General features: G+C 44.8%; 1 protein-coding gene across 1 annotated transcript in view; it reads right to left on the minus strand.

Annotated features, from left to right (window-relative positions):
- Positions 1-538: 538 nt before the first annotated feature.
- LOC132494667 (aldehyde oxidase 1) overlaps positions 539-18267 on the minus strand; it is a 74001-nt gene continuing 56272 nt past the window's right edge. Inside the window, exons 27-35 of the mRNA XM_060105855.1 lie at positions 14169-14264; positions 12176-12304; positions 11392-11466; positions 9919-9971; positions 8578-8692; positions 4472-4537; positions 2574-2762; positions 1551-1718; positions 539-589 (exon numbers count right to left, since the gene is read on the minus strand). Coding sequence (XP_059961838.1) covers positions 539-589; positions 1551-1718; positions 2574-2762; positions 4472-4537; positions 8578-8692; positions 9919-9971; positions 11392-11466; positions 12176-12304; positions 14169-14264 — 942 coding nt within the window. The remainder of the gene's footprint in view (positions 590-1550; positions 1719-2573; positions 2763-4471; positions 4538-8577; positions 8693-9918; positions 9972-11391; positions 11467-12175; positions 12305-14168; positions 14265-18267) is intronic.

Here is an 18267-nt window from a genome sequence, read left to right on the forward strand (position 1 = left end):
AAAAGTTTTTAGTTTTGATTAAGTTCAATTTATCTGGTTTTTTCTTTCATCCTAGACTCTTTAGACATAGTGCCTAGATCCATTCTGACAAGAAAAAGAGGGTGATAGCAGATGGGGACAAATGAGAAAATGACAACTTTACAGTTCATACTAATAAAATTATTTAGAAAACCGCCTTTCACTAGACAGTATAATTTCTGTTGGTGAATACAAGCCAACTATGAATCACATACAAACCATTATCTTCCATTCCACTCAGCTGGATGGATTTAAGGGACAGAATAATAAAGAATACCATTCTAGAGGAAACCAGTTAGCATTTATGCCATTTAAAATATGATTTCTAAATTGCTTAAGCATATCTATCAAACTCCAAATGGAACATTTAAAATCAGCATCCTATAAAAGCAATACTCTGTGAAATGATTTCTGAACTGTGAAAATTTGTCTTTCAGACCCATCATCCTAGAGCATTGAGACTGGATAGATTGCTTTGTTGGAAGAGCCACCCCATCTTCGCCAGAGGTTTGTATTTGATTCATATGGGTACACTCCAAGGAACATAGGATCCAGGTTCATCTCTTGGAATCTGGAATAAAAGGACAAGTTTGGATGTTTGCAACTTGGAAAATGTTTGTGACGTGTGACAAATAGCAGACTATAAAATAGGATAAAAATCACCCAGAGGGTGACCAGGACAATGAGAGGTCTGGCCATGACAGTATGAGAAACGTGGAGGAATCCAGGAGAAGACCAAGGGTCAGGCAGGGCAGGACAGCTATGAGAGTCATCTCATGCTTGAAGAGGGACAAAGGAAAGGTGGAATCAGCCTCTGTGCTTCTTCAGAGTGAAGCAGCGATTCGTGGGGTTTAGGAAGAGCTATGAGGGGTACCATGAAGGGCCCTCATGAGAGGAGGTATAGGACGGGGCTCTCCCCTCAGTATAAGGAATAACTTGTTTACGGTCAGAGGAGTCACTGTCAATGGCATGACCTCCTCCTACAATGAAAAATCCCACTGGAAGCGCCCAAGGAGAGCTGAGATGTTTGCTCAGCCGGAAGGGGGCGGGGCGGGAGGCGGGGTTGGCTTGCAGGAGGGATTCCTGCTGCTGGGGGTTGGGAAAGGGCCCGTCCTACTCTGTGGTGCAAATGAGGAATGGCACCTCCTCCCAGTGGTTTGGAAGGAAGTTTAGTCTGTCTTCTAAACTTCCTTCCAAGGAAGTTAGATTGCGGAGGTGGCCCAGATTCTCGGCCTGGGATTCTTGGGTTCAGGGCATGGTTCCTGAACTTTATTCCTGACTAATGTGTCCTGGGAAGGGAACAAAACTAATAAGGAGGAATATACGATTGATGAATGAAGAAATGAAGAATGAATCTTTCTTGTTTAGTGGTGCAGAACTGAGCCCCACTGCAGGCAGGCTGCTGTCCTGCTCAGATGTCTTCGGGACCCCTGTCACCTCTTCCTCCGTGGAAAACCACCATGGTGGGTTAATGAAACTTAACCACAAGGACAGGGGAAAAAACAATTCAGACTTGTATGAGCAGAACATACCATTTTTGTGAACTTGTCTTCACAGGCCATTCTAATCTTCTCTGGGGTCAGTGGACTATTGAGCTTCAACGGTCCAAGCAGCCCTCTCTCCTGTCGTGCTGCACTTACCGCGTCCTGGATGGCGAAAAACACCGAACACCCCAGGAATACCCCAGACTCTCCCAGACCCTGGAAGGGAAACAAGTCAACTAGATTATGACTCTCTCTTTCTCTCTCTGTATATATATATATATATATATATATATATATACATATGTATGTGTATTATGTATATGTGCATCTATAGGTACATATGTGCATGTACGGGTACATAAAATATTAAATATTACATGTACAACTTTTTCCTTTAAAAAGTTAATTCACTATTTTAACCCAGTATTCCCATTCTTAGGATTCCAGCCTAAGGAAATGATCCCAAATGGAGAAAGCAGATATAGGCATTAAGATGAAAAATCAGACAACCTGATGGTACTAGTAGTTTGTGTTAGTCTCCACGATTTGGAGTTTTTTTTTTTTTTGCGGTACGTGGGCCTCTCACTGTTGTGGCCTCCCCCGTTGTGGAGCACAGGCTCCGGATGCACAGGCCCAGCGGCCATGGCTCACGGGCCCAGCCACTCCGCGGCACGTGGGATCTTCCCAGACTGGGGCACAAACCCGTGTCCCCTGCATTGGCAGGTGGACTCTCAACCACTGCGCCACCAGGGAAGCCCAGATTTGGAGTATTTTTTAAAAATTGTATAATGTTGTTAAATTACGTTAAAATTAAAATGTTTTGGGAATTCCCTGGTGGTCCAGTGTTTAGTACTCCGTGTTCCACTGTGGGGGGCACGGGTTCAATCCCTGGTTGGGGAACTGAGATCCTGTAAGCCGCATGGTGGCCAAACAAACAAACAAAATGTTTAATAGGGCTTTTTTCCCCGACAATCCTGGCAAAACCCCCAAACAACCAAGAGATAAATGTAGCCCCTCCCTCCTGGCACAGATATCACATAAACATGCATCTATTCATAGAGCACAGCTTACCTTAGACGAATACAGGGTATTTGAGTTTTGAGATGGAGGCAACAAGGAAACGTGCAACTCCGTGGGGATGTCACAGATGGCAGGGATCTTATATTGGTTTGGGCCCCGAGTGTACAGGACCCCCTGAGGAGAATAATTCAGTTCTTCTATTGTATAAAGTCCCATGCCTTGAATAAATGCACCTTCAATCTGAGGCAAAAAAAAAAAATTTCCATATATGAGAAAAGACAGTCAACAGTAACATTTCACCTTCTTGCTGTTAGTCTGAATTTTAAAAATGCAGTTGAAGGGGGTTTGCAGCATGTCTTGGAGTACGTCTCCAAATGTTTACTTACAAGTTCACCTCGAAGCATGTCTGAACATCTTAGCGAGCGCTAAGTTCACTCAAAGGACTTGAGTTCGAATCTCAGCTTGGCATTAAAATTGCAGCTCTGGAAGAACCCTCAGGGAGCCCGTAGCCCACATGCCCTGACTTTTTCTGCCTACAAGGCAGCTGGTTGGCCACAGACCCCAGCACCCCAGGAAAGGCTCTCGGGGCTCTGGAACCTTAGCAGCTCCTCACTCACGAGCCTGCCAGCCTCACATCTCTGGACTCAGTTTCCTCGCTTGTAACATGAAGGGTTCGAACCGTGTGCTTGCTTAGCTTCCTTTACAGCTTTAAAATGCTCCGGTTCTTAGATGTCAGCACGTGGACAAAATTACCTTTCCACACAGACTTCTGATTTCTGAGTCTCTTCTTCCTTTCTTTCCTTCCTGTGTCCATATTTTCTCCACCCATCTCCATCCTCACTTCTATCTATTAGCAGAGACGTTCTTCTCTACCCCGATGTTAGAGGAAGCTTCCTAACACTCCAGACTGCTCCCCGGGCCAACTCCCCTCCCCCTGCTAAGTGAGGTGCCTGTCTTTGGAGGCTTCCACCAGCCCGGCCCTCTTCTGCTCCCTACCTCCAGCCTCACATCCTGCTCCTGGGACATGGGTGAGCACTGCCACCAGCCTCTCCTCACTGCCAGCCATGAACACAAGGTGTGCAGAATCTTAGCTCTTTCTTTAGGTTGATTTCCTCCACTCTCCTCCCACCCGGAACACCTCTTCCCGATCATTCTTTGACTACCTGGTCCACACCACTTCCTCCCGGAAGCCTGCTTTGACTTCTCCAACCCATACATTCTTCCCATTCTCCAGTCAATGTCCTAATTGGAGAGTCCCTCAGACTATACGCTCCATTGCAAGTAGGGAGCTGAATGGCCCACTGGGGCTGAGGCAGGTAAAGAAAGTGAGTGAAGCTTCCAGAGAGCATGTGACTCTCTAAAGAAGCAGCCAATCAACTTTTCCTCGTGGAAATGTAGCTCCGGTGTTGGCAAATTTTCTGTGTTTCCAAGAGGTGCTAGCCATTTGAAAATTCATGTAAAATAGCTTGTGATTTTTCAATCTTGTTAATTATTTCAAATATAAATTTTAAAATGTCTGTGGGCAAAATAGGCTACCCATCAACAGCTGCTGCTGTAACTATTTGACGTTTGTTATCTCAACCCAACATTAAACTCCCTGACGCCAGAGCCCATCGTCTTCCCAGGATTCAGCACTAAGCACTGCATTCTACTTCCAGCCCACAGGGATGGGGCTCACTTTTCACCTCTAGGCTTAGTCCTGCTCATTCAAGCTCCCCAGTCACAGACTGTATGTTTCTTCAAAAACTACCTGAAACACCTTTGTTCCCTTCCCTTTTTTAAACACTAAGAGATTTGAGTTCTGTGGCTGTCCTGAACGGAAAGATTCTGAATAAAGGGATAGAATAAGAAGATGATGAATAAGCAAGCCAACGGGATGTGTTCCTGGCAGATCCCCCAGAAGTTTTGACTTTTACAAATAGGGAGTCAGGAAAGTCATTTCCACATACCTGGCCTATGTCAAGGGCCGGATTTATACTGCAGCCAACATCCATGACAATGTCTGTTCTGATGTTCTAGGAATATAAAAAAAAGTAAAAATGTCAGTTTAATGAATACAACTTGGGGAGACAAAGTCGAGAAGCAGTTCCTGTCAGGATGGCATTGGAAAAGAACCTATCTTTGGGCCACATTATACTTCAGGAGAAAGAAGCAACAAAGTTTATTATGTATAACTTTCAAAGTTATATAAATACTCAACCAGCTTAATCAGTGATTTCTTTTTCTTGGAAAAAATAGGAGAGAAAAATATTTACTTGATTTTGATTCCAGCTGAGTGATGTAACATATTCCATTTAATCCACTATAACAAATAGAACATATGCCACAGAAAAGAGAAAATGTCTATGGCCCTCTTGATCCTTGTTGCAAAACTTTGTGGCTACCACACAACACCACATTCAGAGTCCAGCTGGCTGGGTGATAGTTACTGAATCAAGAACTCAGGGTACATCAGCAACATTTTTCATTTTCAGAGCAGAGCAGAGATTAAATCTAACGTTACCATTTTGGTGACCAAACGTTCTCTGATAACCTACAAACGAGGAGAAGGACAGCAGGCCCAGCCAGGCTGGTGGTGACACCTTTGCTCCTCAGCAGGTCTGTACCTTCTTTTCTGTGACATATGGTATTTGTCATGACAGATTCTACTTATAATAATAATAATAATTATTATTATATATATATATTTTTTGCGGTACGCGGGCCTCTCACTGTTGTGGCCTCTCCCGTTGCGGAGCACAGGCTCCAGACGCGCAGGCTCAGCGGCCATGGCTCACAGGCCCAGCTGCTCCACGGCATGTGGGATCCTCCCGGACCGGGGCACGAACCCATGTCCCCTGCATCGGCAGGCGGACTCTCAACCACTGCGCCACCAGAGAAGCCCAACTTATAATTATTAATGGAACAAAGGAAACCCAAGAATTTCCTTATTCGATCTGGGACTTTCATCTAGCATTTTTCTTAAGTAAATTAGATAGTGATCTAGAATGTTTTACTGTAATAAAACTTCAGGCACCCACCCCTCCTGTGTAAAGACACAGTGAAATGTAAATTTCTCTTCCACACCAGTTAGCAAGGCTGGTGGCCTCTTCTAGGAGACCAGTGGCCTCAACTGGAAGCGAGCAGGGGTGCTCTCAATTCTGCAGTGTTAGTGAAGGTTTTGCTTTCAAGGCTGTGGACTTCCTGCTGTCTGCACTGTCATTTGATAGGGCTGTTCTAGGCTGTGGCAGCCAGACTCCACGATGGCCCTCAATGGCCCCCACCTCCCCGTATTCACGTCCTCATGCAGCCCGCTCCCGCACTCTACCAGGGGTGGCTTGTGTGATCAGTAGGATATGGCAGGAGTAATAGTTCAGCACTCCGAGACTAGGCTGACTGTGGCTTCTGTCTTGGGTTCTATCCTAATCACCCATACTCTCTCTCTCTCCTTTTCCTTTGGACCAATCCCTCGCGGGGAACCAGCTTTCACGTCCTGAGGACACTGAAACATCCTATGGAGAGGTCCAAGTGGTGAGGAATGGAGCCCTCTGGCCAACAGCCAGTGAGAAATTGAAGCTTCCTGCCAACAACCATGCACTGCAGCTTGGAATCGGATTCTCCAGCTGCCACTGAGCCTTGAGATGACTGCAGCCCTGGCCGACAGCTTGGCGGTAACCTCATGAGGAAACCCAAGCCAGAATCACCCCAATAAGCCACTCCCAGGTTCCTGGCCCTCAGAAATGGTATCAGCTAATAAATGTCTGTTAAAGCAATTCCATCAATATGAGGAGAATTTCTGAAAAACAGGCCACAGGGAGGTCCCTTAGTGGGATGTCACATTACAGCCTTTGCCTTGGGGTGATACCTAACCTGAGCCTCAGATCTAGCTTTTATGAAGACATCTGATAAGGCTGTTTCATGCATCTCTTAAGATTGTTCAGTTGGGCTTCCCTGCTGGCGCAGTGGTTAAGAATCCGCCTGCCAATGCAGAGGACACGGGTTTGAGCCCTGGTCCAGGAAGATCTCATATGCCGCTGAGCAACTAAGCCCGTGCGCCATAACTACTGGGCCTGCGCTCTAGAGTCCGCGAGCCACAACTACTGAGGCCGCATGCCACAACTACTGAAGCCTGCGCGCCTAGAGCCCGTGCTCCGCAGCAAGAGAAGTCTCTGCCATGAGAAGGCTGCGCACCGCAATGAAAGAGTAGCCCCCGCTCGCTGCAACTACAGAAAGCCCGTGCATAGCAACAAAGACCCAACGCAGCCAAAAATAAATAAATAAATTTATATAAAAAGACTGTTCAATAAATTATAAGAGCACACCTTAACATTTCATACCAAGGCTAATTATTTCCCTGTTCTTAGATGTTAACAAGACTAAGGCACATGCAAGACACAAGGAAACCCAAATGATTAAGTCTTCACCAACATTTTCTTCGAGGGAGGGGGGGCGTAGAAATCAGTCAGCATGAGAGAACTTTCTACTGAACTCCCTCACACAGGACAGCTACTGTAGCATGAAAAGCATGCTTAGAGTGATCACTGTCTTGCCCCAGTCCAAGTTTCCCCAAAAGTAATCTGGTTTGAATCAGAATCCAGACATGCTAGATACTTGAATGGGCAGATTCAATAAAGGTGTAGGTTCAATAACGGTGTATATAATTTCAAAGATTAGGCTGACTACAGTTTAAAAACATACAGGCTGGAGACATATTAAATGAAAACTTAGATTTGATCACAATCCAAGATGCAGTCACAAAGGATGTTTGGAAATATCAAGAACTAGAGCTTGCCTCTGGGTAACTTTTGGGCAGATTATCACATGACAGCTGTGAGGGCATCACAGTCCCATTTAATCCATCGATGATCATTTATTGTTATTGATAGTGGAAAGGGGCTTCATTTACCCTCAGAAGCCCAGCTACAAGAGGAGAAACTCTGAGTCCTTGAAGCAGGAGTGTGTGTGTGTGTGTGTGTGTGTGTGTGTGTGTGTGTGTGTGAGAATCTGTGTGAGCATCTCCTCATAGCATTTCTTTTTTTTTTTTTTTTTTTTTTTTTTTTTTGCGGTACGCGGGCCTCTCACTGTTGTGGCCTCTCCCGTTGCGGAGCACAGGCTCCGTATACGCAGGCTCAGCGGCCATGGCTCACGGGCCCAGCCGCTCCACGGCATGTGGGATCTTCCCGGACCGGGGCACGAACCCGTGTCCCCTGCATCAGCAGGCGGACTCTCAACCACTGCGCCACCAGGGAAGCCCCATAGCATTCCTTAAAAGCATAAGGATGCTCTTAAACTATCTAAAAAGCAGGACCTAGCTGGACAAAAGATATCAAAAGCTGGCCACTAGCTCCCCTGGGCTGGCCCTTGGTGCTTGTTAGCAGATTGTGGATGCTTATGAAATCCTTCAAGAACGCCATATGGGGCTTCCCTGGTGGCGCAGGGGTTGAGAATCTGCCTGCTAATGCAGGGGACACAGGTTCGAGCCCTGATCTGGGAGGATCCCACATGCCGTGGAGCAACTGAGCCTGTGAGCCACAACTACTGAGCCTGCACGTCTGGAGCCTGTGCTCCATAACAAGAGAGACCAGGATAGTGAGAGGCCCGTGCACCGCGATGAAGAGTGGCCCCCGCTTGCCACAACTAGAGAAAGCCCTCTCACAGAAACGAAGACCCAACACAGCAAAAATAAATAAATTAATTAATAAACTCCTACACCCAACACCTTCTTTAAAAAAAAAAAAAAAAAAAAAGAATGCCATATGATGGCATTTCATGCAAGAGGAAGCCCCCTGTAGGCTGTTTCTTCCTTGAAGCCCCCTGTAGGCTGTGTTTCTTCCTTGAAGTGATTTTTTTTTCCTGATTCCACTTGAAAGAGCAGGGGAAATAAAGAAGAGAGGCTGCCAGTTGTTTTCCACATAAAATACCGAGGCGATTGCTGAGCCTCTATTTTCCTTGGTAAAACAGACAAATTATCCTTAGGCCGATTACATGGTGCCTCTCTGGTGCTCAGACAGATGGAATACGTGGAAAATAGATGTATCTAGAGTTCAACTTGAAGACCTTCCCAATTGGTACTGACCTTATGAGCACCTGTCAGACAGTCTATCTCAACCTCGGAACAGGCAGCTCCATAAACAAAGTATTCAAAAGGACGGCCTTCGCCTGTCTCCCAGTTCATGTTCGACTCATAACCCCTGGAGGAAACAGAATTCTTGAGGAGGGTTGTTAAGTGATCAAGTCCCCTAATTGCAGACCACAATGGTTAAACAGACCCGTTAAGAGCTGTGCTCAATTTGTATGCACAGCAAACCAGAGGAGTGCACATGTACAATGATGTGTAGCACATAATACATGCAATAAGTCTGCTGAATAAATAAATATTTACTTCTTTCTTATTAAACTTCCTTTGCCTGAAAAAACATGAAACCACTCCCTACCACTGACTCCTTATGCTTGGAAGTTAACTGCTGACTGTATGGACATTCATCCTATTGCTTTTGGCTAATATTGGGTCATGTAATCCTATCGCCATCAGATTTGGGGGATTCCACCTGGATTTTACACCAAACACTCCTTCAAAGGTGCACGCTTGCCTGTTCACCCGTCTTGCTGGCTCTAGGATTCAGCCTTCTGTGAGAGGGATCAGGCCCCTTGGCTCTCATTCTGTGCCACTACTCTGGTCGCTCCATCAGGCACCATGGCCTGCTCTGTTCCTAACTATTCTTTAAGAACACCAAACGAATGCCATGGTGGAAGAGAAGCATAGGCCAGCAGCTTGCCAGTACTTTCTACCCTTCTCTCCTCTGCTCTGCCCAGTCTGGAGGGGCTTATTCCTGATAGCCAATTCCTGATAGCCTGGGACACCCATGACAAGTGACAAAGAGACAAAACCAGGTATGACTCTCTATGTCACTCTATTCTCTGATGGCTTCCACTCTCCATTAAAATAACTCGATAAATTGATAGATTCTTTTCCAAAGTGTCTGAGTTCTAGTTGTGCCACATCTTGACAACACACAGGTATTGTCAAATTCTTATATTTTGCCAATCTAGAAGGTGTGAAATGGTATTTATCTTATTATGGGTTTAATTTGCATCCTTTTCCCTTCATTTCCTAACTTAAGGGACACACTGAGTTTTCAACAAAAGGTCAACCACTGTTGTGGGTCCCAAGCACTAACCCCCAGGGAACCCTCCAGTACTTCCCAGTATGATTTGAATCATCGATTCAGCTGTATTTTATTTGTGTGTCTATTTTTTCCCAGGCTTTCTGGAAATTTGGATTAAGTAGCACCTAAATGTTCTTTATAACAGTGGGTTAACACAAGGTACAAAATCATTTTTTGCCAAACAGAAATGAAACTTCCCCTCAAGATACTGCTGCTATTTTCCATAGCATGCGATTGAAAGGACTATTTACCTGAAGTATCCAGTAGCTGAAAGACTAATGCTTTCATTAAAAGCAGCCTGTGCCTGGGAAAGAAGAATACAACGTGATGCAATAAAGATGTTTAAAGTAAGAATCACTCGAGACTTCAATATTCATTTTACTCTGTGTTAAATAAAGTGATCAGTAGTAATAACTAGGAAGGACCAAGTTTAATTTATTCCTTTCAGCGTTTTCCATCTCTATAGGCATTTATGGTTCACTGCTTGTAGGAATAGCATTTGTTCAATGCATATCATCATAATAAATGACTCCCATGGTATGTTACACTTATAGATTGGACTACTGTGGGCAACACATGTTCTGCTTATGAAGAATTTCACTCACTCACCTGGAAAGACTTAGCCTATTAACACAGAACATTTCAGGAAAAAAATGGGTGGTCAGACATTTAATTTTAATATCATGTATCCATAACAGACTTAGGACAGGGGTACAATCTTACTAAGTTGTACCATTTACACCAAAGGTTCTCCTGACTCTGCAGTGTACACAGTTGACTAAGATACAAAATGATGCCCCCAAGTCTGAGAAAGAAAAATGTGAGAAGTGCAACCATTACAGAGGAAAGTGGGCTGAATGGCAGCATTTTTTGATGGTGGAGGACCGACTCCCTTGCACTGCATCTCTCTCCATCTTTCTCCAACCAGACTCTCCCAGGAAGCACTGGGCAAAGGGCAGAAATAAATATGCCCAGAAAGGATTGAGAGCTCCTATAAATATGAATTATAGAATGAATCCTAACTCTATGGAATAGCAGGAACCGTTTCTAAGTAAGACTCTCCAATGTTATTTCCTCCAGACCAGTGCTTTAATATGACTTGACATCCTAGAACTGTCAGCCTTCAGTGGGTATCCATTCCACACCATCTGGTACTTTAGAACCTGTTACTCTGAAAAGTTTCCTAGTTGACTTTAGAATGTGTGTCTTCTCATCCAATTAGATTTTAGGTAGATGAAAGGAAGCAGTTGAATATTTCCATTCCATTTAGTGCCTACTACTTGCTGAATATATACCCAAATGGCTTGGTTTCCTCTGTCTAAAAGAGTGCTTATATGATTTTTACTTTTATAAAAGGATTCTAGTGTTATCTTCCAATTTTAGGAACAGCGGAACCCCCAAAAAAGAACAAATAGATGGACTGCTATTATCTAGAAAATACCTAGATTCCTTAGGAAGAAACATTAATTAATTCTTGATTGAAACAAGAGTTCTGGACACAAGAACCATCTTTTCTCTAAGAGAGAATTGTCCCAGATGTAGGAGTTCCTCCATCATGCTGTGATAATATTTCCACATGCCGAGAGCCAAAGGCTTCTATTGATCATGATGTAACTGCAGTACCTTTTAATGTGCCCTTTCTACTGATATTTGAGTCACACATCTCACTCTCCTCTCTCCTTTTTTTTCCTAACATACAACACAAAGTAACAAGTGAGTCTCACCCAGTCCTTCCAAGTGCCTCCAGGATTCTTGCTGATGATGGGTTCAAGGCGTTTTAGAAGAGTTTGACAAGCGTCCTAGGGATTATTTTTTAGTTAAAATTATGACCATAATGTCACGCGAACAACAATTTCAAAAACACACTGTTATGTACTATTATATAGGCTTATTTAAGAGGCCCATGATACACGGAGAAGGAAGACACCAACCCCCGTTTAAGACGTGGTGTGAAAGGTCTCATGGGGTTGGGGGTGAAGCATGAGCTGGTCTTAAAGACAGACCGCCTGGGATGGGGGCCTTGTAAGCCCTGCTAAGCGGTCACGACTTAACAGAAAAACTGTTGATAAACCACCGGTCACTGTTTTTAAGCTCAGCATGGTCAGATTTATTTTGTGGGAAAGCTTTCCCTGGCTGCAGAAAGCCAGAGTGAAAGGCAATGAAACTGCGGTGGACAGACAGAGCCTTGCGATGGCCCTGACAAGAGGCGCGAGTTTGAACCAAAGCAGCCGTGGTGCTGCAACCTGGAACTGGAAAGAGACACTTCTGAGTAGAACTGAGAGGGCTTGGGGACCAGTGAGCTGTCAGGAGTGAGGGAGAAAGGAGGTGGCATCTCCCACTCGGGAGAGTGGCCAGTCCTGGACACTGACTGAGCCCCCCACTGGGGGAAGGAGCAGTTTTCCCCAAGAGGGTGTGGGAAGGAGACAAGAGCTGGGTTGATTTGCAACATCTTCTGAGCTCCAGCCTTGATGGGGTTCATGATTTGGGTGCCACTGCAACGATTTTTACCTTTACTGCCAACCCATTGAGATCGGCCACCACGGAACCTCCAGAGATGTTTGCATTAGGGACGGTTTCTGTGCTTGTTCCCCGAAGGTGGATGTTGGACAATGGCATCCTTAATTCACGACTGGCCACCTGGATTTTGGAAGAGATCTTCTTTCACTTTTCTTTGGTTAGTCATAGACCCGTGCACTTAGCACATGGTAGCATGTGTGTGGAACACCCCCATGCCCAACTGGAACAAGCAGCAGGACCACGAATTCTTCCAGCCACAAGAAGTTCCTCTTGTCTAAGACCCTGTAGCTAGTCTGGCCCCCCAGCCCTGAGCACACTTTCTTATTCTTTGACTTTCTTTTGTGCACCAGGAAGAGGAGGTGAGTCAGGCCCCAAGCCAAGGCAGGAAGAAATGTTTCATGTTTTCATCATCATGAAATCAACACCTTCAAGGCCTCTCCTACCTCTGTACTCTGCAAAATTCTAGCAAATCTGACTTCATCAGAGAGGAGATGCCTTATCCACATTTCTGGAGATGCTCCAGGAAGAGAGCATTTCTGAGAAAGGACAATGGCTTTGTTAAAGCAGCTGCACCAACCGGAGATCCCAGAAGTACCAGTGCCACTGGCCAACATAAGGACTTAGCTGGCCGCTAGGTTCTTCCTTTGTGTTTAATGATGGGGCAAAATCATACTACTAATCTCAGCTGGTTCCACATTCTCTTTCCCGGTAGCAGTATGGCTTAGTTGAGTTTGTCCACAATTATGACAGGGGCATAAAGCATACAGAGCCCTCCCCATCACTGGCTTTCAGAAGACTGCCTACACAAAGTGCATAGGCTTAGAACAGAAAGGTTTCTGGCGGCCCAATAAGGAAAACACGGAAGTCTCACCCCAGAAAGGGGGACAGGTATGACCACACAATTCTCAAGTGAGTGATAACATGAAATAAAACATATATTCAGCACCTCTATGATAAGAAAAGTGCAAATTAAAGCAATAATGAGATACTTTTCTCTATTAAATTATCTAAGATTTTTTAAAAAACAATCCATAACGTACAATGTTAGATAGTGGTGTAATGTGATGGATACTTTCTGGAAAACAATTCAGTAACATGTGTCAAGTGACTTAAGATATATTCTGTGACCCAGTAATTCCATTCCTGGAATTTACTTTAAAAAAATCATTGGTTTGATCACAGGTTTATGAACAAAAATGTTCACTGAAGTGTTCAACAATTGGGGACGGCTAAATAAATTATACAGACATATACATGCAGCATTAAAAATCATGATTGTAAAGAATTCTTAATGACAGGAGGAAATGGTCACTCTATATAAGGATAGGTCAAAATCCAGGATATAAAATTATATAAACAGAATGCTAGTGATTTTTTGAAAAAGAATAAAAGTCAAAATAGAGAGACCCCAAAACAGTGATTATTGCTAAGTGGTAGAATTGTGCAGGGTTTTCTAAAACAATGTTTGCCTTTCAACTGTTTTATAATCTATAATATTACAATAATTAGCAAAATAGAAACAGTAGCTAAAAATTATTCTAAAATAATTGAGCGAAAAGAAAACTGGTAGTTTGGTTAGAAATATCAAATGTGTTTTATACTATCAGTTGTTCAGAGTCCTTACTATAAAAAGGGCAAGAAATAATGCAATACATCAGAATTTCTAAATCTTTTTATTGCGCAGCAAAGGTTCAAAAAAGACAACTCACTTGTTAATATATCCAAAGGAAAGCAGCAAATGACCATACAACCTTCTTTAGCAGTGAGACAACCAGAGGCTATTCTACCACGTTCTCTTAGGAGGGTGAGTTACAAAACTGGCTTGTTTACCCAGTTTCTGTGAATAGCTTAGCAGCTGAAGTAGTCAAAGCTAAAGTCTCCTACCCTTTTTATTTTGGAACAGAAAATGTACACTCCAAGTTCCTCTCTCATACACGTATCTACAAGCACACATCCGACTTAATCCAATTATCTGCATTCTTACCTGAATCATTTTAGTGTGGACCCCCTGCCCCATTTCAATTCCACCATGAGTCACCAGCACAGACCCATCTAGATAAATGTGAACCAGGGCAGCAGCCTAAGCAAAAAAGATGAAAACGGTTGCCACGATCTGTTTGATTGGCATTATCACGTATCTTGTCAATGAGAAAACCTTTTCCCTGTAAAGCATCCCCTCCCTCCTTTCCACATCTGCTGAAATAAACACAGACCCTTTGCCCATCGCCCTGAGAGCAGTGAGCAGAGCCAGGGCAAGGCAGGGACAGGTGCTACCTCATGATCGTCCCACAAGAGGCCAGCTTGTCGCTGGATGGCTGTGAGTCTGGGGCAGGATTAGGCTGCTTATGCTACTATTTCCTCAGTAGAACAGCTGAGCGCACTGGCACCTTCAAGGATCCCCCCTACCCAGGGTGGAACAATAATCTGGATTTGGACTTTTTGGGGGGAGAGGGTGTCAGTTTTAAATGCAAAGTTAAGTATAGATAGTTTGGGGAAGAAGGAAGACTTGTTTACATGAACACTTATCCCCATAGTTGTAGGTATGTTATAGAGAAGCAAAAATAAAAATCCAAGTAAGATGGGGCAGATAGACATTACTGTTTTGCTGCAAAATGAGCTAAGCCCACCCTCAATCATCTTGGCCCCGAGTTATAGGGCTTTAGAGTTCGAAGAGAACTTGGAAGTAATCTTATCTAACTGCACAGCTCCCACAGGAATACAGAAGGAACCAAACAGCTGACATAGAATAAAGGGCTGCTGTGGTCAGAAACACCCAGGCTCTAAGCTAAGCATGTTTTACAGTCAATAGGAATGTGCCTTCTTGCCAAGTCTGCTTGTGCTAAACTAGGGGGTATGGAGATGGGCCAGGAGACTGAGATATCCCAGGAGACGGCAGAAAATGTGAACGGCGCCTTCACTTTGAGTCTCCAGTATGCGAGCAATATTAACAGCATATGGGCCTAGAGAAAAATGCTTCTAGTGCTTCCACTGTGGTTCAGGGGGCCTGCAAGGCACACACCTTTACTGCTGCTCAATTGGGAAATGCCAGCCTCTTAGATGTAGTCTAGGCCAGCCAGGGGTCACTAAAAGCTATCGGCTAGGTTTCTTAATATCTAAGCTTCTATGCAGAGTGGCATAATAATCTAGGATTTGTAAAGGCAGGTCTTCAGAAAATTCTGGTAACAAGCTAATTTCCATTTAATGAAGCTAAAATTTTTAAGCCTTGCTTTACTCACTTAGATTACGTATAAACAACCCTGGTCAGAAGTGAAAGTCAAAGGAACTGCATGTCAATCACCAGATATGCCCAAGGAAAGGAGTGCATTCCTAGATCGATTCTTTGCCCACCAGAAGGACCTTTATAGCCACCTGTGGGCCATGGGCCACACTTGAAGAGCTGTCTCTTTACTGGCATCCAAAGGTTCACACTACTCTAGCAAATGACAAGCAGAAGCCTCTAGCATTCCAAATCAGGCACTTCGACAGTGAAAACGCACTCTATTTACCTGGTCAGCTGGTACAAACTAGGGATGTATTGAGAAAATGGGGACATAGGAGCACTTTCTCTGAGGACAAAGGCACATACACTCACAGCCCAAGGGAGAATCTTAGAACCTTAGGAGAAGCATCGTTGCCATAATAATCATATCCAAGTGCCTCGGGGAGATCCAGCAGAGCATGTTTTACTGTCTGTTGACATATCAGTCCTGGAAACACTGTCTTGTGCTCCTGGTCATTTATTCTCTAAACAATAAAGATAAGGAGTGACATCCTCTACAAAGCACCCGGGGCGGGCTGCCCAGGGGTTATGCACCAGACGGCAGGGGATGCCAGCTGCAGCGGCTGCTCCTGGGCTCCATTCTACGGCACCTCTTTGTAGTCTGCTGGAATGTAAGCCCCCTGAAAGGAAAGTCTGTGTCCTAAGGCATCCTTTGCAAAGCAACATAGTGCCTCATGAGCAGTAAGTACTCAATAAAAGTTTGATAAATGAATTGGCAACAGCATAGCCATTTAATCTGTTCCTTAAGCTTGTAGACACTGTATTTGGCCTCCTTGGCTCTGCCAGCAATTCAGAAGTTGCTTGTGGGTGAAATGTGTAGCTGGCACATGTGACTGAACTACAAGTACAGTGGATTGTGCATTTCCTTCATGTGTGACCCCGCTGGCAGCAGCGCTCTGCCTGTGTGTCCAGGGCAGCATTTCTGTCCGAGACTGCTGAGTAACTTGTCCCATGTGCTGCTGCAGTCTTCTTGGGCCACTTAAAATGTCGAATTTGGTTCAGTTAAGTGGCACCACCGGATGGCCCACTGTTAGCGCCACAAAAGATAATGCTGCAAAGCTGCATCCACGGGCTTCCCTGGTGGCGCAGTGGTTGAGAGTCCGCCTGCCGATGCAGGGGACACGGGTTCGTGCCCCTGTCTGGGAGGATCCCACATGCCACAGAGCGGCTAGGCCCGTGAGCCATGGCCACTAAGCCTGCGCATCCGGAGCCTGTGCTCCACAACGGGAGAGGCCACAACAGTGAGAGGCCCGCGTACCGCAAAAAAAAAAAAAAGGTGCATCTACGAAATCAGCACAACTGGCACGTGGGAACAGATAGTTCTCTAATATAAACCTGGAACTTAGTCTGTGAAATTTAAGTCCTCAAGCAATGACTGCTGGTGTTGGTGAGACATGAGCTTTGACCCAACAGATTCCCAAAATGTCGCAGCCATTCAAACAGTTGAGTTCCTCTTCTGTGCCAGGCACCGTATGAAGCACTGGGAATACAGAGGTTCATTAGATACTGTGTGCACTTCAGTGCTCTGTCTAGGAATTAAATGTAATGCAGGTGAGGCATGTCTGACAGCCTCAGCTGTTGGGAGCACCGTCCTGAAGTCAAGTCCTTTTTCTACCACTCACTAGCTGGATGTCCTTCCGTAGGACAGCGGACCTCTGTGGGCTTCAGCTCCCCCTCACACCAGCCAACAGAGGGGAGATAGGGCTTAAATCAAGTGGGAAATTGCAAATCACTCAGCCTAGTGCCGTAGACACAGAAGGTGCTCTAGTTCCCCCCTCTATCTGGTTTGCTTCAGAACAGAGGCTTTCAGCGTGTGGCTTCCAGGAAGCAGCCTGACTGATCTCAAACTCCTCAATTCAACTCTGCAATTCAGCCTTAAGCAAATGTTTTAAGCACAGAAGCTGGTTTCCAGGGAAGGATGGGAGGGGATGGTGGTGGTGGGGAGAGCGTCTCAGGAGCCTTTGAGAATGAATTTGTGCTGCTGGCTGTTGTCTAGTTTCTTCCCAGCTGAGCTGAATCCCACCTCAGTTCCCTCCAGAAGGTGCTATGGGGAAGCAGCTTGCTGTAGCTGACAAAGCAGAGCTTCTGGAGCCTCTGAGACCTGAGTTCTAGCACCAGCCCCGCCTCTCACCAGCTGTGGGACTCTGGACAAGTTATTTAAGCTCTCTGAGCCTCAGTTTCTCATCATTAACATAAGGTTACAAATCTTATAGGTTGCCCTGAGGGCTGAATGAGATAAAATCTAAAAGAACTTACAACATAGTAGGTGCTCAGTAATTATCGTTAATTTTTATCTACTTTTTGAGAAATTTCTGATGAGGGAAATGGGACAGACCTAGTCTCCTGTGGAGGCCAGGTATTAAGTAATGGCAACCATTGAATAGAGACAGCCTGCCATGTCTACCCACAGCCTAACGCCCCCAAATTTCCAGAAGATTCATATACAATGGAAATTGTTTTCTGCATGATCCTGGTTGGTGTACTCAAGGACAGCTGGCCCAGACTGACCTCTCTGCTGCCCGCTGGCTAATCAGTTTGCTCCAGAACTATATACAAAGAGTCACTGTTCGCTAACCCTTTTCTAGGGATAGTTTCCCCCCTTCCTTTCCTTTTTAATAACCTTGTTTTTACATATATATGGAATTTAAGGAAAAAAATGTCATGAAGAACCTAGGGGTAAAACAGGAATAAAGACACAGACCTACTTGAGAATGGACTTGAGGATATGGGGAGGGGGAAGGGTAAGCTGGGACAAAGCGAGAGAGAGGCATGGACATATATACACTACCAAACGTAAGGTAGA

Source organism: Mesoplodon densirostris, chromosome 8 (genome assembly GCF_025265405.1).
Source record: "Mesoplodon densirostris isolate mMesDen1 chromosome 8, mMesDen1 primary haplotype, whole genome shotgun sequence".
NCBI classification, from domain to species: Eukaryota; Metazoa; Chordata; class Mammalia; order Artiodactyla; family Ziphiidae; genus Mesoplodon; species Mesoplodon densirostris.